The sequence below is a fragment of the Cebus imitator genome, unplaced genomic scaffold (genome assembly GCF_001604975.1).
Source record: "Cebus imitator isolate Cc_AM_T3 unplaced genomic scaffold, Cebus_imitator-1.0 Scaffold541, whole genome shotgun sequence".
Classification (NCBI taxonomy): Eukaryota; Metazoa; Chordata; class Mammalia; order Primates; family Cebidae; genus Cebus; species Cebus imitator.
Window position 1 is genome coordinate 1,662,401 of NW_016107856.1, and position 21,678 is coordinate 1,684,078.

At 41.7% G+C, this 21,678-nt stretch overlaps 1 protein-coding gene across 2 annotated transcripts in view; it reads left to right on the forward strand.

The window, feature by feature from the left end:
* Positions 1-709: 709 nt before the first annotated feature.
* The window catches only part of DDR2 (discoidin domain receptor tyrosine kinase 2), a 151,547-nt gene continuing 130,578 nt past the window's right edge, over positions 710-21,678 (forward strand). Inside the window, exon 1 of one of the 2 annotated variants that reach the window (XM_037733652.1) lies at positions 710-1,002. In XM_037733652.1, coding sequence (XP_037589580.1) covers positions 997-1,002 — 6 coding nt within the window. In that variant the 5' untranslated portion in view covers positions 710-996. The remainder of the gene's footprint in view (positions 1,003-21,678) is intronic. The other variant, XM_017515127.2, reaches the window with a different exon arrangement.

Genomic DNA, 21,678 nt, shown 5'->3' on the forward strand with positions numbered 1-21,678 from the left:
GGATGGAGAGGATTATCAGCTATCGTTTGGAGAGTGGAGTGAAGGCTCCTCCCCTGCTGCCTACCCGCCCCTTTCACATGATCTCTGCCCATGGCCATGGAAGGGGGAGAGGAGGGGGTTGAAGATAAAGGAGGGAAAAAAGAGTTTACAAAGTAATTTAGAAAGTCCTCATAAAGCTTGTGTTTTCATTTAGCAGCATGAATCCAGAACAGCAACAGACCCTCAGAGGCAGCAGCCAACTGGGAATTGAGTGAAAAGAAAAATAGGCATCCTGGACTCTGGCACTGTCCAGTTTTTTTTGGTCGGGGAAGCAGTGGTGGGAAGGGATTAAATCAGATTTTTCGGGGGAGAGCTCGGCTCTAGGCTTTTAGGGCCAAAATACTACAGGTCAGCTCCACGTGTGTGCCCCAACTGTCCTGGAAGCTTCAATTGGAAGAAACCCCAAACTTTAAGCTGTGCTTAGAGCTTCAGCTCAAGTAAGAAAAACGAGGTGCGGGGTAGGCAGGGGGGACCACAGGGTGGGGATCAGGTCTCGGAGGGGAAGGAAAAGCAGATGGATATGGGTGGGAATAAGGCAGAAGGGAGCTGTGTCTTTAAGTCTGTCCTATGGTTATACATATTTTTTCTTCTATGAATGGGTTTTGCTGTAAATTATAGCTTTGCCCATAGTCCCTTGGGTCAAAAGAAATAGTCTCCAAACAGAAAACAGCTCTGATTGGTGACTTTCCTTCTTCCCTCCCCAACCCCCTTCCTAATTGAAACCAAATGTGCAATATATTGGATGCTGGGATCCCTGGCGCTTTCCCAGGAATCCTCAGAATGTGAGGTTTCTCTCAAAGGCATCTTGCATCAGCCTGTGGATGTATGCCTACCACCGGGCTCCTTCACCAGCAAAGTGGAAAAAGAAGCGTTTCACAACAAATTCTTCTTTTTGGGTTGGGGAAACGCAGTGGATTATAGCTCTGTTTTCTTCTTTCCAAAACTGTGCACCCCTGGATGAAAGTAAGTCATGTGGGTCTTTTTTCTTTATTATTTTGTTCTTTTTTGAAAACGAAACTCCGCTTCTTTTGGTGTCTCAGGAAAAGTTTTATAAAAGAAACAGAAGGGCGTTTTAAGTCAGGCAAGGAAAGGAACAGAATGAGGCACCACAGACTTGAGAAATCAGATCCCACATTTTTGGGGGTCTGAATTTATGTTATGAAGGGAAGAATAAAGAGCACTAATAACCAAAGAAGGCCGAAGCAAAATAAATGAATCCATAGCAGCTGCAAGATACAATAAACAGCGTTAGCAGAGTTGAAATTGTTGGCAGGCAAGACAGGCCGATTGCAGAATTAGTTTCAGGATGGAGAAAGCAGAGCGAGAGAGCTAAGTTTTTAGGCATTTAGCAGTGTGTTAGAAGGTCCTGAGTTTTGGAGATAATGTAGACCAAGCACTTTTTGTTTTTTAGGGGAGTTGCTGATTTACTTGTGAGTAGGGTAACTTTGGATGAGGGGTGGCTTCCCCCTGAGATTTGGTGTGGCCTGGGGGAGGCCGGGTGCATGGAGGATTTTTCAGTTGGTGACGATGAAATATAGCTTCCCAGACTCATCTCCTCACTGGCTCTGGGTGTCTTTCCCTTTTTTATGGAAAGACTTGGGACTGTTTTCATTTGGGACCTCTGAGTCCTGGCCTAGGTTCAAGAGTCCCATCCAAAGGGAAAGAGAACTTTTCCGAGTGGCTGAAACTCTCAGACCAGCCATTTGAGGCGAGCGTTCGTATGGTTCAAACCAGCAGGGGGTCAGCACCATTTTGCCGATAGCTGATCGTTGGCTTCCTACATCCTTTCTGTAGAGGAACGCAGAGTTACAAGTCCTGCAAAGGGCCTTAGGCCTCTCATCTGATCCCCCTGCTCCACAGACGTCAAAAATGACAGGAAGGGGACCGACCTGTTCAAGTCCCACAGTACATCTGTAGCGAAGCTCAAAATGAAATTGAGCTTCTCCCTACTGCTAGTCGCGTGCTCTCCACTCCATACCTCTGCTTTCATTTCCTTTTTAAGGTTTATTCTGGCTGAGACAATAGAGGCAGTATGATGAGCAAGTCACTGCCAGGACGTTAATTATCAGTAATGAGCCAACGGTGGCTCATCAGCTAATGGTGTCTATAGTTCTATTTGTGTGTGTGTGTGTGTGTGTGTGTGTGTGTGTGTGTGTGTATGTATGTATGTATGTGTGTGTGTGGGGGGGGGAATAAAAGGAAGCTAACTTTTGAGTATTTTCTATGCACCAGGCTTCATGCTCAGGGCTTTTCATATATGATTTGACTGAATTCTCACGGCTATGTAAGGCATTGTTTCTATCTTACATATAATGACATTAACGCTTAGAGAGATGAAATGAGTTGCTCAAGAAAATGCAGCTAATACGTTTGAAACTCACGTATGTCTGACTCTAAAACCTTTGCTCAGAATCACCATTCAACGATACTCCTTTCATCTTCCTTGCATTTGGTTACTTTTGGATTCAAATTCCGTATTTCACTGGGTGATCAGGAGGTGAAGGTGTCAGGCTACAGGAGCAGTATGGATTTTCTCTCAGAGGCCACTTCTGCACTTGGCTGAACATTGATATGGATATCAGATGTGGGTTGATTTCTGGGTCTTTGGTATATACTTACCTTTGTTATGCAAAGATCCTGGGACTTAAGAGTCAGTAGACTCAGGATCAGTTCTGGCCCTACCTTTTACTACTTAGCAAAGTTGCTTTGCCTTTCTGCATCTTGATTTCTGTATTTATTATATGGGAACAATGGCAGTACCTTTCAGTATTATTGTTGTAAGAGGTATTGGACGTGCATGCATTCTGAAGGCTATCAGGGGCTTGCCAGTCTGTATCAGCTCTTATGATTAGGATCAGTAAACACCAGAACGTCATGTAAGGCAGCCCCTCTGGCGCTGGGTCTGGCAGTTGCTGCTGACACTGGCAGGAGGGGGAAGATGGATTTGGATGTGTGTGAAACTCTGAAATGGGTGGCCTCAGCCTTAGTGCCTGTCTCCTTTGAATGGAAGCAAGTCCTCCTCCTTCCCAGGGTAATATTCCTGAGGATTCTGTCTTAAATTCTCCTCTGCTAGCCTGGTTTGCCATGATTCCTCACCCGAAGCAGTGTAGGCTGAAGAAAACTTTGCTTGGTGAAGCATCCCCTTCTTGGAGACTCCCTGTCTCTGAAAAGTAAGTCTTTAGCCAGAACCAGTCCCCTGATTGCTCCTTAGACAAGACTGATATTTGAGGAGCTTCAGATCTAGCTGAGGGCAGATCCTTGACCCAGGACCTTCTTGTCACTGGCAGGCACATGTCCCTCCATCCTTTCCCTGACATTCCCTATTCTGTACCTGCAGTCAGAAGGGAAGCCGCTGCTCCTGGGGTGGGGATCAAGAGCCAGCCTGCAGTGGGGAGGCCTCAGCCTCTGTTTCTGGGTAAGATCCATTTGCTTTAGAAACCTTAAAGGTAAGGGAAGTGGGAAGGTGTTTCCAGCATGCCTTTCACTTAGATTCCTCAGCAGTCTCCATGTCCAAGCACAGAGTGGGACTGTCTTTCAAAGAAACCTTATCACCTGCCTACTCTCCCCTAGCCGTTCTGTGAACTCCCACTTTTCTTCCCTGCTTATATAATCACTCCCGAGTCTTGAAGTCATATGAATTCTCTATCACACACAGTGAATTTAGTTCAGACCTTTCCGTGTATTTGCATTTTTAATAGATGCATGAAAAAATCAGAGCGGCCACCCCTTATGTAATTCATGTCACATCATTTTCAGTTCGTATGAACTCTCAGACATCCTTCCCGAGCTCCTTTACAAGATCTGCTTTCAGGCACTTCACATCACCCTCACGTCAAACACACAACCCAAGCACACATCTCGCAGGCATCCAGAAAGCAAACACACGTCTAAAAACGGACCTCCACAGACATGCTAACGTTCTTGTGCCAGCTCACATAAATGGTGACCTGCCTGCAACACAGACACACTGGACTCTTTATACCTCTTGCCCTGTTTGAAGCTGTGCAACATATGAATTAATCAACTGTCTCCCAACAACAACTACTCAGTCCAGAAATGTGTCCGGTATCCCCAGGCATCCCAGAGCTTCTCTGAATTCAGCAACCATCCATAATGAGGGCTGTTCACTAAGAAATTAGAAACTCCAGGTAGACCTTAAAGATTTTCAGACCAATCAAATCAGAGTATCTGAGGTTGGCGATTGGAAATCAGTACTGTGAACTGCTCCCAGGTGATTCTGATGTGAAACAGAGTTAAGTGCCTCTACTGATAAGTCTCCAGCTGTGTTGTCTTTGGCAATTCAATTCTATTCCATTTGATTTAATTCTATTCCTCAAAGATTTGTTAACACTGTGTTTAAGATTTTTACTAATAGCATAGTTTCATAAAGGAGCTGAGAAGCTCCTACCTGTGAAGATGGTAGTTTGGACGCCCTTTCGGACATATTTCATAGGTAGCTAAACCCGTGAAGTTTTCTGTAATCCAAGATAATCCTTAGGGCCTTAATGGCTTAAGTTGCCAAAATAAATTGAGATGGGAGATGGATTAAAAATGAGAGCAAGTAATCTAGCATTTTTACATTTTTTCCTTTTAAAATTTGAATGCTTTTATGAATCCAAAAAACATGAAACAATAAAAATCTCAGTGAAGTCTCATGTCTAAGATAGTTTTTCACTGATTTTATTTTTCTCTTAAATAGGGCTGATTTCAAAAGATTACAGGTATATTTTTTATCTATTAAAAATGTCATAGCATTCTGGTAAACTGTCATAATTTTGTTTTTGCTGTATTTCTTTATTTACTCCTCAGTAAACAGTTACTGGATGCCTAGTCTCTGCTGGATACTGTTATGTTTTATGATCAACAAGCCCCACGAAGTTATGAGCACTTATAAGCATTCACTGCTTTAGGGTCTAGGGAGTATAATATGAATTTGACCATACAACACTTGATTTAGAAAATTAGTATCCACACTCGGTTAATACAATTTAGCTTTTAAAGTTTGCTGAACTGGGGGCCGGGCGCGGTGGCTCACGCCTGTAATCCCAGCACTTTGGGAGGCCGAGGCGGGTGGATCACGAGGTCAAGAGATCGAGACCATCCTGGTCAACATGGTGAAACCCCGTCTCTACTAAAACTACAAAAAATTAGCTGGGCATGGTGGCGCGTGCCTGTAATCCCAGCTACTCAGGAGGCTGAGGCAGGAGAATTGCCTGAACCCAGAAGGCGGAGGTTGCAGTGAGCCGAGATCGCACCATTGCACTCCAGCCTGGATAACAAGAGCGAAACTCCGTCTCAAAAAAAAAAAAAAAAGTTTGCTGAACTGTAATTCAAAATGACACAGAAACAGTTATTATATGATTGTCAGTAGAGCCAGGTGTCATGCCATAAATAGGACCTCAAATTTTATATTTTTATAATTTTTAAAAATTAATAGAGCAGCTTTAGCTTTATATAAAAACTGAGAACAAAATGCATCGTTCTCATGAATTCCTTCTATCTTTTGCACAGTTTCCCTATTATTATAACCTTGTATTAGTATTGTTTTATTTCCTGTCAATTACTCATATGTATTTATTAAACAAAATAATAAATTTATTATTTGTTCCCTATTACTATGAAAAGAATAAATCATATTTCTGCCTCTCAAGTTGTTTATAAGGTTATATATCTACAGTTTGAGGTTTCTCATTTATTAGAAAAAATCTTTCCTGTGCACTGAGTGCATGACTTATTCAGTGCTAGGGCTTAACACAATGTCTGGACATAGTAGACATTTAATAAAATATCTGCTGAATATATAAACAAATGAAATGAAGGATCCAGAAGTAAAAGACATAATCCTTGTCCTTAGGAACTTAGGAAACAATAGACATGTATAACAGTGACTAGAGAAAATTTCAGAAACACATAAAAGATTATTAAATCTCTGATAAAGGAGACATTGGTATAGGCAAATGAGGCCTAAAGCCATTACCAAGAGTCCCATCCTCTTTCCTGGGACTGTACTTATCATCACCATTGTCTTTGTTGCCATGGTCTTCATGACTGTCCTAGTAATTATGGCTATCGTTCTACGTCTAAATCCAAGCATTAAAAAGCAAACTCCCATAGCCCCATGGTAAGGTTGGAAAAGTATGTGCAAGTGTGTCTGCGTGTGTTTTTGGCCATTTTAAAAAGTATAGTTACACCAATATACGCCACTTCCATTTCCTGCCAGATGTAAAATGAATGACTACCAGGGCTTTGTAAAGGAAAATCGCACTTTGGAAGTCCTTGTGGGAGCCATACCAAAATGCCTGGAAGTATTGTAACTTCTCAGAGACGTGAAAATTAGAGGATTGGTGAAGTTTTCAAAGGTTACTGACACTTGTCCTTCAGGATGGACCCTCCTGAGATGCAGGGGAGCCAATCGACCTGAAGGAGAGAGTGGTAGGAGCTAAATTCACTCAAGAATAGCAATCTGTCCTCAGACAGACACAGCTCTGATTTTAGAATGTGTACGTAACAGCGTTTAAAATGGACATCACAATGCTAAAATAGTATCAATGGAAATTAAAAATAAGTCCTAATCCCTACCAAAATTCCAGCAAGTTTTTTCTTAGATATCAACACACCAATTTTTTTTTTTTCTTTTTTCTTTTCTCTTTTTCTCTTTTTGAGATGGAGTCATACTCTGTCACACAGGTTGGAGTGCAGTGGCTCAATCTCGGCTCACTGCAACCTCTACCTCCTGGGTTCAAGCAATTCTCCTGTCTCAGCCTCCCAACTAACTAGGACAGAGTGTATTCCCTCTCAAATACACTTCCTGTATTTGAGAGGAAATACAGATGGTCCTGACTTAAAACAGTTCAACTTATGATTTTTCAACTTTACGATACTACAAAAGTGATACTCATTTAGTAGAAATCGTACTTTGAATTTTGAATTTCATTCGACAAAACTGTAGAAACAGTAAAAATGTTCGTGGTTGCCAGGGATTAGGAGTGAGGGGGGATAAATAGAACACTGAGGATTTTTAGGGTAGTGAAACTGCTCTGTGGTTACTACATTTTACCTTTGTCAAAATCCATAGAATGTACAACACTAAGAGTGAATGAACCCTAAAGCAAATGATGCAAATATTGTGGGTTTTTTTTTTTTTTTTTTTGAGATGGAGTTTCGCTTTGCCGCCCAGGCTGGAGTGCAGTGGCCCTATCTCAGCTCACTGCAACTTCCACCTCCTGGGTTCAAGCGATTCTCCTGCCTCAGCCTCCTGAGTAGCTGGGATTACAGACACCTACCACCACACCCGGCTAATTTTTGTATTTTTTGTAGAGACAGGGTTTTACCCTGTTGGTCAGGCTGGTCTCGAAATCCTGACCTCGTGATTCGCCTGCCTTGGCCTCCCAAAGTGCTGGGATTACAGGCGTGAGCCACCGTGCCCAGCTGAAAATGATGTGTTGATATCACATACCATTAGGTTTATTGGTAGGCTTATTGATTATAATAAATGTGCCACTGTCCTGAGGGATGTCAATAGTGAGAGAGGTTTTGTGGCAGAGGGCAGGGTTTATACAGGAACTGTACTTTCTACTTAATTTTGCTGGGAACCTAGAACTGCTCTAAAAAAATGAAAGTTTAATTTTGAAAATCTGCCTTATCTCCAAATTTTAACACTTTGATTTCATCTTGGCTACTTCTTTCTTATTTGAAGGCAGGCAACGTAATAGGGTTATTCATAAGCATCTGTATTTTAAAATGATCAATTTTGTTTTTCAGATAAGTACCCTAAATTTAAATTACATTATTTTATTTATTAAAGCTATCTGAGGCAGAAATGTTTCAAATTCTTGAGAGAGACTAACTGAGTAGGATAATAGCAGATACGCAGGTATTTTTATGTCATATCCTTCAAATTATAATAACTATCACTTAAAAAATAATCATTTGTTTTGTTTGTTTTTATAGACAGAGTCTCACTCTGTTGTCCAGGCTGGAGTGCAGTGTTGCAGTCATGGTTCACTGCAGCCTCTACCTTCTGGGCTCAAGTGATCCTCCTACCTGAGCCCTTCCAATAGCTGGGGCTATATGTGCACACTACCACACCTGGCTAATTTTTTTTTTTTTTTGTAGAGATGGGGTTTCATTATGTTGCTCAGGCTGGTCTCAAACTCCTGGGCTCAAGCAATCCTCCCACCTTGATTTCTCAAAGTGCTAGGATTACAAACGTGAGCCACTGCACCCACCCTCATTGAATTGTTTTAACTACAACTTGGTTTGGTAGAAAGAGTGGTGGGCCAAGGGTTAACAGGGTGAGATTCTAATTTTAACTTTGCCACCTATGAGCAGTGGGACTTTGTGCAAGAATTTTAAAAGTCTTTCTGCAAATAAATTTTCTCATCTGGCCCAGCGTGGTGGGTCACGCCTGTAATCCCAGCACTTTGGGAGGCTGAGGTGGGCAGATCACGAGGTCAGGAGTTTGAAACCATCCTGGCCAACATGGTGAAACCCTGCCTCTACTAAAAATACAAAAAATATTCAGGTGTGGTGGCAGATGCCTGTAATCTCAGCTACTAGGGAGGCTGAGGCAGGAGAATCGCTTGAACCTGGGAGGCAGAGGTTGCAGTGAGCCAAGATCATGCCATTGCACTCCAGCCAGGGTGACAGTGCAAGATTCCGTCTTGAAAAAAAAAAAAAAAAAATTCCCGTCTGTAAAGGGCAATATAAAATTTCTACATTTTCCAGTCCAATTATGCTCATCGCTCTCCTGTCAGCACCCACAACCTCATATTCACTTTCACAGAAAGACTTGAGTCACTATGATCTTTACCCCAGTGGTCACCCTATCCCCATGCTCTCTGACTATGCTCCCCTCTCCTCTCATTTTAGCTAAATACCACTTTTCTTTAAAGGCCAGCTTAAGTTTCAGATCCTTCATCCATCTCAGATCTTACTTCTTGGAATCTCTAGTTCTTTTTTGGTCAGTATCACTTAGTTTAGCAAAGACCACGTCTTAGGTGATCACTCTAACTCACCTTATAGCATAACCCATAAGTGAGTACTTAATGAGTTCTCACTGTATATTAGACTAAGGACTTATTTTATATGCCTAGCACAGTGCTTATTTGTTGTTGGAAAAATTTTTAGACAGCAATAATTGAGATCTCATACACTATAGTCTTTAAGGATAGAAAAGAGCTCAGTAAGTTTCCATTAATTGGTTATGCCATTAAGATCAGCATCTAAAGAGAGCTAGGTCATGGAAAAATGGTCTAAGTACTGGACTTACTATCAGAAGTACTGGGCTTAAATCTTGATTCTTGTGAGTTGTGAACACTGTGGAAAGATACTAATGTCTTTGTGAGTACAGATAAAGAGGAACAGATAAGCTCACATGAAAACTTGGTTTGTATTGGGTCTGTATTAGACAGAGGGCTATTTTGTTTTATATTTTAATTTTTATTTATGTATTTATTTATTTTTGAGACAGAGTTTCACTCTGTCACCCAGGCTGGAGTGCAGTGGTGCAAACTTGGCTCACTGCAACCTCTGCCTCCTGGGTTCAAGCGATTCTCTGTTCTCCTGCCTCAGTCTCCCAAATAGCTGGGATTATAGACACCCACCACCATGTCCAGCTAATTTTTGTATTTTTAGTAGAGACAGGGTTTTCCCATGTTGGCCAGGTCTTGAACTCCTGACCTCAGGCCATCCACCCACCTCGGTCTCCCAAAGTGCTGGGATTATAGGTGTGAGCCACCACAGCCAGCCTGTTTCATTTATTTTAACAGCAAATCGAAGATGGTTATTCCAGGAGGGTTTCAGAATACTACCCCGGATTTGGGTTCTCCCGGTTTGATTACAGGCAGTGCTGATGTCTTCCTCTTGATCACACTCTTTTCCTCATGCTTGTGTTCAGTCGTCTGATCATAGAAATGCTTGCCTTTAACCTTTCCCTCTCTCACAGAGTGTTCTCTGTCTTCTGAAATACCTTTCATTGGTTAAGGCTTTCAAAAAATCCCTTTTTGAACATTCAGTGTTATGTAAAAAACAAATTACCTGCTCCTTAATATCATGTTTGGAGGTGAAAAATTTTCCAAACCTTTTGTTCAGCCATTTATTACCAAAGGGGTGTCAAGCTGGGATGTCAAACTAGGATGTAAATTCTAGACCTATACGATTCCTTTCAGGGCGTCTGAAAAGTTGCTTTCTTATCCTTTTGCTGTATTTTGGTGGCAGGCTTTGTTTTTGCAGTTTAAAGGGTGATTGATGGTCTTATTATCTTTCCTTCACAACTTTCTGAAGTTCACTTGCCTGTTTCATTTTCATGATTTAAGGTGCCAGCTGCTTCTGCCCCTCTCCTGGATCCACCAGCAACCCCCATACTCCAGAAAAATGGAGCTACACTGTGCCTTTCCCTGAGCTGTAGAAAGTTTCACCTCTAGGTTCCCAGCTGCTTCTCATCATCATTTTTCAATTGATTGAGTTGCCGACATTTACAAAATACATTTAAGAAAGACACTCATAATGTCTGGTGTTGACCTATGTACACAGGTAAACTTCAATGACTCTCCATTTCCCTTTCACTGCCGGCCTCATGCTTTTTGCAGAAGTAATATAGAAAAGAAGAAGAGCATTGAAATAGGATAGGCCGGGAGCGGTGGCTCAAGCCTGTAATCCCAGGCTTTGGGAGGCCGAGGCGGGTGGATCACAAGGTCAAGAGATCAAGACCATCCTGGTCAACATGGTGAAACCCCGTCTCTACTAAAACTACAAAAAATTAGCTGGGCATGGTGGCGCGTGCCTGTAGTCGCAGCTACTCAGGAGGCTGAGGCAGGAGAATTGCCTGAACCCAGGAGGCGGAGGTTGTGGTGAGCTGAGATCGCGCCATTGCACTCCAGCCTGGGTAACAAGAGCGAAACTCCGTCTCAAAAAAAAAAGAAAAGAAAAGAAATAGGATAGAAGACAGCCTCCCGGGCTCAGATGATTCTCCTGCCTCAGCCTCTGCCTTCCGGGCTCAGGTGATTCTCCTGCCTCAGCCTCTACCTCCTGGGCTCAGGTGATTCTCCTGCCTCAGCCTCTCGAGTAGCTGGGATTACAGACACCGGCCACCATGCCCAGATAAGTTTTGTATTTTTAGTAGAGATGGGATTTTGCCATGTTGGCCAGGCTGGTCTCGAACTCCTGACCTCAGGTTATCCACCCACCTTGGCCTCCCACAGTGCTGGAATTACAGGTGTGAGCCACTGCACCTGGCCAGAAGATCTAATTTTCTAACTTACAAAGTACTTGAATATTGAAAGGAATTTCATATTTTCAAAACTAAACCCTCATTTGGGTTGGGTAGGGTTAGGGCAAGGAGAAGTCTGGGAAGCAGTTCTTGGGTAGTTAAATTGGAAAAATAGAGTCTGGCACATTCAGAATGACTCCATATTTGTTGCCTGCAGACAGTACATAAGAAGTGAGACCTGGCTTTAAGAAGTATGATGCCTGTGAAAACCCTGGATGCACTTGCAACTTGCCTTACCCAAAAGTGTTTAGGTCTCTAGCAGGGACACCTCCAGTTTCTTTTGCAAATAAGCTGATACTTGGTTTCCAAAAATGTATTGAACTAGTCTTAACGAGAAAAATAAAAATTATATTGAACGTTCTTACACCTAATGCTACATTTTAGCATTTAAAAAAGTAATAAAGCATATGTTTGGGTGGGAGTGTAGAAGAGACTGTAATATTTTTGTGTCTGAATCCTCTATAAGGTCTTATTCCAGCCTTCCATAGGAACATAAGCCATGACTGTCGTCCACAACTTGTTCCTAAATTTACTCAGCTACACTTTCTCAGAGCTATGAAGAGAAGTACTCCGATGCTATTTAAAAATTCTTCAAATCCTTTTTTGTGATGATGAAGTTATTATAGTTATAAATGCATGATTCAGCAATAGGCATTAAGAAAATACGTCCCACAGACAGCCTGATGATCACGGTGTATGACTCTTTCTTCTGAGTACATGAGGGTTAGATGAATGTGGTGAAAAAGGATTGAGATCTCTAGATCCACATCATTTACTTGTATAAGCAGTCTCACTAATGGGTATAGAGCCAAAAGAAATGAAACCATATGTCAAAGAGATACGTGCACTCCCAGATTTACTGCAGTGTTATTCACAGTAATCAAGATATAGAATCAACTTAAGTGTCCATCAGTGGATGGATCAAGAAAATGTGGTACATATACACAATGGAATACTATTCAGCCTTCAAAAAGAAGGAAATCCTGTCATTTGTGACAACATGAATGAACTTGGGGGGCATTATGTTAAGTGAAATAAGCCAGCCTAGAAAAACAAATACTGCATAATCTCATCTATATGTGGGGCGTAAGAGAATAGAACTCATAGAAACTGAGAGGAAAACGGTTCCCAGAGGCTGGGGAGAGGTGGGGTGGGAAGATTAGAGAGATGTTAGTTATAGGACACAAAATTTCAGTTAGATAGTAGGAACAAATTCAAGAAATCTATTGTACATCATGGTGACTGCAGTTAATAGCAATAAATTGTATCCTTGAATATTTCTGTGATAGTAAATTTTAAGTGTTCTCACTACAACGGAATAATAAGTATGTGAGGTAATGCATATGTTAAATAGTGTGATTTAGCCATTTCACAATGTATACATATATCAAAACATCATGTTGTGTGCCATAAACTTATACAGCTTTTACTTGCCAATTTAAAAATATTAATTTAAAAACTATACAAAAGAAGCGTAGTGTAGGATTCGCCCCAGACCTACTCAAATCAGTATCTATATGTAAATATTAGTTTAAAAAGGAAAATGAGATAAAACAAAGCTAAAAAGCAAAAGGAATTCCATTTTTACCTGTGCTATGAACCACACTTCTTTTTCTTGAGATAGAGTTTCACTCTTGTCACCCAGGCTGGAGTGCAAAGGCACAATCTCCGCTCATTGCAACCTCCACCTCCTAGGTTTAAGTGATTCTCCAGCCTCAGCCTCCCGAGCAGCTGGGATTACAGGCACCCACCAACACGTCCGGCTAATTTTTGTATTTTTAGTAGAGGTGGGGTTTCACTGTTGGCCAGGCTGCTCTCGAACTCCTGATTTCAGGTGATCTGGCCGCCTTGGCCTCCCAAAGTGCTGGGATTACAGGCATGAGCCACCGCGCCCAGCCAACCACACTTCTTAAGGCCAGATAAATAGCTTTAAGTGTAGAGTAAATGGTGTTCCACTTGCAAAGAAGAGGATCTCTTTGTCCTCTCCTTCCCCCAGCCCCAAATAATGGCTTTGCTATTGGCCAGAAGGATGGGTTGAGGAGGGAAGTTTGTGAAGCAATGGCCAAGGGCCTTATGGAACAGGCATGTGCAGGGGCAGCTTGATCATAAATGGCTGATGAAGCAGATTCGCTGTCACTTACCCCTGGTGAACAGGCGGGACCGCCTTCTTTAAGGCAGACAGGTGATGACAGAAGAGTAGACAGCCCTGAATGAACCTTTCCTCAGGATTGTCCCATTTGGCATTACTCAAACCTGGATAATACATGGACCTGTTTTATAGGGAAATATTTTTCAGCTCTTTGGGTGATCTAGTATTAGGATCTTATTAAAATATGTATAATTATAACACTAGGTATACAGTTCTTATGTTTATAGTTCTTACACAATTATAGAGCTGAAACAAATTTATAAATGAAATCAGATATATCTGAGCAGACCTCAGGATTTGAGAGAGAAAAAGAAATCAAATGTAACCATGAAACCCAATAAGATTTAAATTATTTTAATGTGATAGATGATGTGGTTTTGTTGAAAGTAGTCACTAATGTGAAATCTAAAGATAGGCAGAGTAGAACCATGTATCCTCAGGGTCTGGTCTATGCCTAAATCTGTCATTTAAATGTATTAATACTCATGCAAAGCATACCTGTTAGTGTAGTACATGGAACAAATTGTTATTAATAGCTTTGAAGGTTCGTAAGTTCAGAAAAATATGATCTTAACGAAAACTCTGTAGTAAGCACTCATGGAATGTCAGCTTCAATGAGGTATGATTTGATAATTTGTTAAATTGTCTACTCACTTGAAGATAGGGTTAGCATTGTGCTGATATTAAAATTGGTACTAAATGGATATCTAATCCATTTACTAATAGAATCCAGGACAGAACCATTCTTCTTTGTGCATTTATGCCTCAAGTTTCTGCTTATTCACTGGTATGTGTTGGTATGTAAGAAGCCAAAGTCCCCATGACACCTGCTCACAGTGTGAAGATGGCATTGGATCCTGTGGCTGAGTAGATTAAACTGCTTCATGACATGCAGTGACTCAGTTTTCCCACCATTTCCTCTCTTTCCAGATTGGTCCTTGACTTGATGTGGCTTTCATTTGGCATTTGTGCAATTGTAAACACAAATGGAAAGCCAGGCAGTGAAATTGCATGATGGTTACTCCTTGTATTAAAATGTCAAATTATTATCAAAGACGTAAAATGTAAAAAAAAATCCTAGAATTCTTGTGGGCTGCCAGTTATTTATACTTTCAGACATGCTGCTTTAAAATTAAATTTGGGCCCCACGGTTCTCAGGAAAACTTTTTTCATCTGCTGTCTTTCCTTTAAGTGTCATTAATAATTAGAAATGACAGTTGTGAGGACTTCTGAATAATGGGTGTTTATTGTGCTCCAAAATTTAAGTTAAGTACTTTACTTATGTAATCTCATGGAAATCTTATAATTGCTGTGAGCTGAGTATTTTGGCTATTTTACATATGAGATCATATGACACCAAGAAAAGGTCAATCACATGACAAGTAAGTGGCAGCAGCAGAATTTGAACCTGTATCTTTTTCATTGCAACACCCAAGGCTTTACCCACTAAAGCCTCTCCTCATGTCTCCATTTCACATTGTGAATATCTCTTTTACTGCAACTAGGCACAACTACTCTACAATTACCCTCTGACATTCCTGTCCTTACCACTGGGCCAGTGAGTCTCAGTCTTTAATATGCATCAGAATCACCTGGAGTGCTTTTTAAAGAATGAAAGTCCCAAGCGCCACTCCAGACTTACTGAATTATAAATTTTCTGTGCAAGTATCCAGGTAGCCTATATATATATATATATATATATATATATATTTTAATTGGGATGGAGTCTCACTCTGTTGCTGAAGCTAGAGTGCAGTAATCTTGGCTCACTGCAACTTTTGCCTCCAGGGTTCAAGCGATTCTCCTGTCTCAGCCTCCTGAGTAGCTGGGTTTATAGGCATGTGCCACCATGCCTGGCTAACTTTTGTATTTTTAGTAGAGACGGGGCTTCACCATGTTGAAGTCTGCATCTTTTAAAACAACCTCCCTCAGGTGATTCTGTTGCAGGTGTCTGTCTGATCACACTTTGAGTAAAACTGCATTAGACTGTGGTTGCCTGAAGAACCATGATTTTTTTAAAAGTCCATCCTTGTATCTAAAGGACATGCTCACTAAATGCTTGTCAAATAAGTAAAAGAATGAAGGGACAATTGTCAAGAAAGATGTGTTCTTGGGAAGAATACGCTTTTGGCCAGACCCTTGGAAAATTTAGAGATACATGTTTAAATATCACTTAATATACTCAGTCTAGACTCTCCTTCCTGGATGCCAAGCATGGCAAAGAGCCGATGAGAGGGTGGCAGGAAGTACAAATTATCCATGAAAAAAAAAAAATGGAAATCCTCTAGACCATCCAGGATGAGATAGAATAAATCTTCTCCTGCTTTTCTAAAACGAAAGTCAATTGAACTAGAAACATTTAAATGCACTTGAGGCCCAGAAAAAGATTTATTTCCTTAATGTTTTCTGGACTTGAAATTTTCTACTTAACTCATAGCTCTAAGGTCAATACGGATTTGTTACCGGAAAGGGGTCCCAATCCACACCCCAAGAGAGGGTTGTTGGACCTCGTGCAAGAAAGAGTTCTGGGCAAGTCTGTAAAGTGAAAGCAAGTTTATTAGAGAGGAAAGAAACAAAAGAATGGCTACTCGGTAGGCAGAGCAGTGGGCTGCTCAGTTGCGTATACTTATAGTTACTTCTTGATTATGTGTTAAATAAGGGGTGGATTATTCATGAGTTTTCTGGAAAAGGGGCAGGGATTTCCCTCAAAACTGAGGGTCTCTCCCCTTTTTAGACTATATGATGTGACTTCCAGACGTTGCCATGGCATTTGTAAACTGTTATAGCGCTGGCGGGAGTGTCCTTTAGCATGCTAATGTATTATAATTAGCATCTAATGAGCAGTGAGGACCACCAGAGGTCACTTTCATCACCATCTTGGTTTTGGTGGGATTTGGTTGGCTTCTTTACTGAATCCTGTTTTATCAGCAGGGTCTTCGTGACCTGTACGTACCTTGGGCCGACTTCCTGTCCCATCCTGTGACTAACCTCCTGGGAATGCAGCCCAGCATGTCTCAGTCTCATTTTACCTAGCCTCCATTCAAGATGGAGTTGCTCTGGTTCAAATGCCTCTGACAAATTCATTCCTGTATTTAGCAAGAGGTTTTTTGTTGTTGTTGTTGATTTTTGTTATTTTGATTACTTACTAAGAGGCTTGTATTTAATAAGACATAGTCCTTTCCCTTTCTGAGTTCATTTTCAGTTAGAAAATTCAGAGAGGTGTAAAAGAGCAATGCAAGTAAGTAGGGGGGTTAGTTGCTCAGAATCTGCAAATGTAGAGTGTGTGGAAGGGTTTGTATAGCCAGGGGACTGGCGCTGGATGCTACAAATTGAATAAGAATTAGAAGAAATTGGATAGGCAGGAAGCAAATAGCAGTGGAACAGAGGCTTGGCAGATTGCTTGCGGCTGGCTGGTTCAGTTAACAGTGAGGGCAGGAGCCTAGGGTGGTGGGATATTTGCCTTGGGGAGCATGAAGAAATAGCATTGCATTGATATGTTTTCTGACATTAAATAGAACTTTGGATCTTATGGAATTTTGAGCATTTCCTTTATCTGAAAGCAGGTGAAGTATTGTCTTAAGATGTAACAGCAGTCTGTAAGTCAATTGCAGGGGAGAAGGAGGCTGCTTTCTCAGAACAAGGAGCACTGAGGAAAAAATTAAACAAACAAACAAAAACAAAAAGAGAACGTTGCTTTCAGTAGTCCAGATGTGAAGGGACAGGGTTTAGACCACGGTGGTGGAGTGCACGAAGAAAAGCCAGAGGGATGTGGAAGGACAAGACGGTACTGCCACGAATGGTGGCAGGAGCAGCGTGGAACAAGCACATCAGCTGGTGTGGAATGTATGAGAACAAAAACACTCATTTTCCCAGCAGAACCCTTAGTAGGAGACAGTGCCTTAAGCTTATGGGTGAGGATCCCAAGTTGAAATTGCTTAGTAATTTCACCCTTTGTTGCTGGGAGAGCAGATGGCTCTGGAAGAGACGGACTATTTGTTGCTTCTTTTTCCTTCTTCCGTCTCTCATCACTCTCCAACCTGTTCCCACAGTGAAGACCACTCACTAGTGACATTTCTGCTTGAGACCTACAAAGGAAGTCTTGGTGATGAGACTTAGGCACTGTTTCCCAAAGTGCAATTCTTGGAAATCTGTGGGTTTTAAGTAGATTACAGGGCCACAGTTCTGTGGTCAAATTAGTTCAAAAAATATTGTTAGAGAATTAAGAAACTTTCTTTACTGTATTAAAGACTTCCCAAAGTGTTTAATATGGTAATACACATTTTGACTATCCAAGAGAGGGCTCGCTTAGAGCACTCCACCAACTTTTTGGATCATGGAGCTCTTTTTAAAAGAAGCACCTGGGGAGGAGAGGACCACACAGCATATACTTCAAGAAATTAGGGACTAGAGAGCTTGTCTTGAAAATAATTCTCTTGCACTAGAAGTTGGTAGTGTTATGGAAAGGAAGAAGAGTTGGGATTTGGGTCCAGGCTTTACCACTGACTGGTGATCTGGGGTAAGTCATTGAATGTCTCTGAGCCTCAGTTTCCCCAGGGGTTATGTTCATACTAAATGAACTCTTCAGCTTCTTTCAAAAGTCTGTCTCTATATTGAAAAAGGAAAATAATCTGCAATTTCTCTACTCTGCAGTAACTCTGGTGGTGGAGGCAGTGATACGAACAGAGAGGGTAGAGGGGACAGTGACAAGAAGATGAGTGAGATACGGTCTGAGCCCCTGAGCTGATCAGATTGTTGGGCACAGTTACAGTGCTGGGCTGATGTAACAAAGATAAATGAAGTTTGTATTGTGTCCTCAGGCTTCTCTGACTCCAACCACATCATGTGATACACAGTAACTAGTTCAGTTGCTAAGCAACACTAATTCCCAAAGGTCACTTAATCCATCTAGTCTCAGTTCTGCTACTAAGTAGCTATAAGCCTTGGATAAATCAGTTAACCCTTTGGGTTTGGGTTTTCTTCATCTGTAAAATAAGGAAGTTGGATTAGGTCTGGGACCATTTTTAAGTTTCCCTGAGTCTTACCTAGAACATGGTAAAAAGAAACACAGCTGTTCTCCTCTCACCCACCCCATGCAGGTGCCCTAACATTCTGTCTTTGCTTTCCTTCTCTTCCTTCCTCCTGGGTCATTTCATCTGTTTCAGACTTTATTGCATTTATGTAGTTGAAGTTCAAATGTGGATTTCTAAGACCAACCTCTCTCTTGAGTGCCAAAGTCAAGACGTGTCTACCTGTTATCACTCTAAGGAAACCAGTTTTCCCAGGTTAAAAAAAAATAACAGGCCAGGTGCGGTGGCTCATGTCTGTAATCCCAATCCTTTGGGAGGCTGAGAAGGGCAGATCACTTGAGGTCAGGAGTTCAAGAACAGCCTGGCCAACATGGTGAAACCCCATCTCTACTAAAAATACAGAAACTAGCTGGGCATGGTGCACCTGTAATCCCAGCTACTCAGGAGGCTGAAGCAGGAGAATTGCTTGAATCTGGGAGGTGGAAGTTGCAGTGAGCCAAGATCGCATCACTGCACTCCAGCCTGGGTGACAGAGCAAGACCACCTCAAACACACACACACACACACACACACACACAAGGTGTGCTCCTGGTCACATGCAGGCCAGACACCCAAGCTTTTTGACTCCTTCCTTCTTCCCTCCTGTGCTAGTCACTGGCCAGTCCTCCATCCTCTCCACTTTATTATTGTTATTTTTGAGACAGAGTCTTGCTCTATTCCCCTGGCTGGAGTGCAGTGGCATAATCTTGGCTCTTGCAACCTCGGCCTTTCAGGTTCAAGTGATTCTCATGTCTCAGCCTCCCATGTAACTGAGATTACAGTGGGTGTGTGCCACCATGCTCAGCTAATTTTTGTATTTTTAATAGAGACATGTTTTCACCATGTTGGCCAGGCTGGTCTTGAACTCCTGGCCTCAAGAGATCCATCTGCCTTGGCCTCCCAAAATGCTGGGATTACAGGCCTGAGGCACTGCACTCAGCCCTTCTCCACATTATTATAGATCCACATCATGTATTTCTCTTTTCTGATGTCGTTATTGTATATCAGGCTTTCATTGGTCATCCTGTGCCAGGTCTCTCCTCCAAAGCACCCCACATGCCAGACTCAGCCTCACAGAGCTCCGAGCCTGCCATCCCACTCCTCCAAAGGCTTTCCTGGCTCTCTCGTACTCACCCCTTACTGGCTTTTGGAGCCAATCATCTTCCAGCTTTGTCTTCAATTACCTGCATGTTTCTGCCTCTAGCCAACTATTTATTAATCTTCTTATCCCATAAATTGCCTCTTCAAATTGTTCCCTTTTCTTAGAGTTTTGTCTGCATTCTTTCTACCTGACAAAATCCTAGTGATTTTCAAGAGTCAGCTCAAATGATGCCTCCTCACTCCAACAATTTTTAGGGAACACTCAACTGGCTTGATTTCCCTTCTTTAGCACCTTCTTCTTTTCTTTCTTATTACCTTACCGACCCAAACATATAATATCCATTATATCTTTATTAAGGCCAAGGAACGTGTATTTTCATCTTTATGTCAACTATAGTACATATTACATACTAGGAACTCAGAGACATGGTTGAACAAATTACTATTAAATTATGAAGCTACTAAAACAATAATCTATTGAAATAATGTAATTATCTTAATCTCCTAACAAAATACTAATTAAGTAAAATAAATAATCTACAATAATCCAAAAACGAATCAAATTTTGGTTTTCTCTTTGGTGTTTTGGTATTCTACTTTCATGTCAAGTTTAGGAATGATCTTAAGAATTTTGATTTTGATTTTAGTTATAATTTTGCGTTATTAAGACCATCAGCCTATGGTTAAAGACATTTGTCTCTCCTGTGAAATCTCACTATCTCCATGAAACTGGCTGGCTTTGCTACATCACAGGAACGGTGTTATTTTTTCTAGTTGGAGCATCGTATGATGATGTGGTTGAAAACGTGCTTTGGCATAGGACAGACTTGATTTGGAATTCTCACTCTGCCCTCGGTAGGGCTGCATGGGGAATTTAGTTAGCATCTCCAAATATCGGTTTCCTCATTTGTGAATGGAGGTAATAATACATCCTGTAACTGCAGGTGCTGGTTCTAGTCTTGGAAAGATTGTCATGCTTGACAAAAATTGTCATACTTACCCGAGGGGCTCCTCCAAGCCTGGGCGGGGTTTTCTCTAGGCTCTGTGGAACCATTAATGCGAACCACACTGGGCTATGTAATTTTGGAGGCAGACTGGAAAGTTGAAACAGAAGGGCAGGGACTTTTGGTCCCCATCTTCCTGTCCTACTGGGGAGGATACAGGAAAGTGGACTTGTGCTTCTCATCTTGAATCAGACAGATGACAGACTCCAGGGAATTCCTCTTGTTTGGAAAAAAATGCTCCGCCATTTTATTTTATCCCAGTTTCTTACATCCCCAGACTTCCTAAAAGACTAGACCACTGGGATTCCCTGAGAAGCCAGCTAAGGCTAGGACATAAGATCAGCCCCACAGCTCATTTTGGTTCATAGACAATAAGGAGAAGGGACTTAACAATTACTGAGTGCTGAGTACCCGCTATGTGGTAGGAACACTCTGTACGTAATTACAATTATGCTTTCTTATAACTTTATCACATATATATCATCTCTATTTTATAAGCAGACACTAAGCAACCTCCCAAGATTGTACAGCTAGTAAATCTGAGTGAGGAAGTGAACTCAGGTGGTCTACAAAACTTTCAGCATTTATGACCAGGCGTGGTGGCTTATGCCTCTAATCCCAGCACTTTGGGAGTCTGAGGTGAGAGGACTGCTTGAGCTTAGGAGTTAAGAGATCAGCTTGGGCTACATGGCAAAACCTCATCTGTGTGGAAAATACAAAAGTTAGCTGTGTGAGGTGGCATGCATCTGCAATCCCAACTACTTGGGAGGCTGAGGTAGGAGGATCACTTGCGTCTAGGAGATTGAGGTTGCAGTGAGCCATGATCATGCCGCTGTACTCCAGCCTGGGTGACAGAGCAAGGCCCTGCCTTAAAAGATAAACAAACAAAAAAACCTTTTAGAATTTGAGAACTTCAGTGTGATCAAAGCAAATTAGCTTTATGAGGTGGGGGTTTCCTTTAGCTTCTATGTCAGGGAAATTTTGAACCCACAGGATTAACCCTTGGCACCTTAGTACTGCAGGGAAATAGCTTTCAGAAGTACTGTTTGG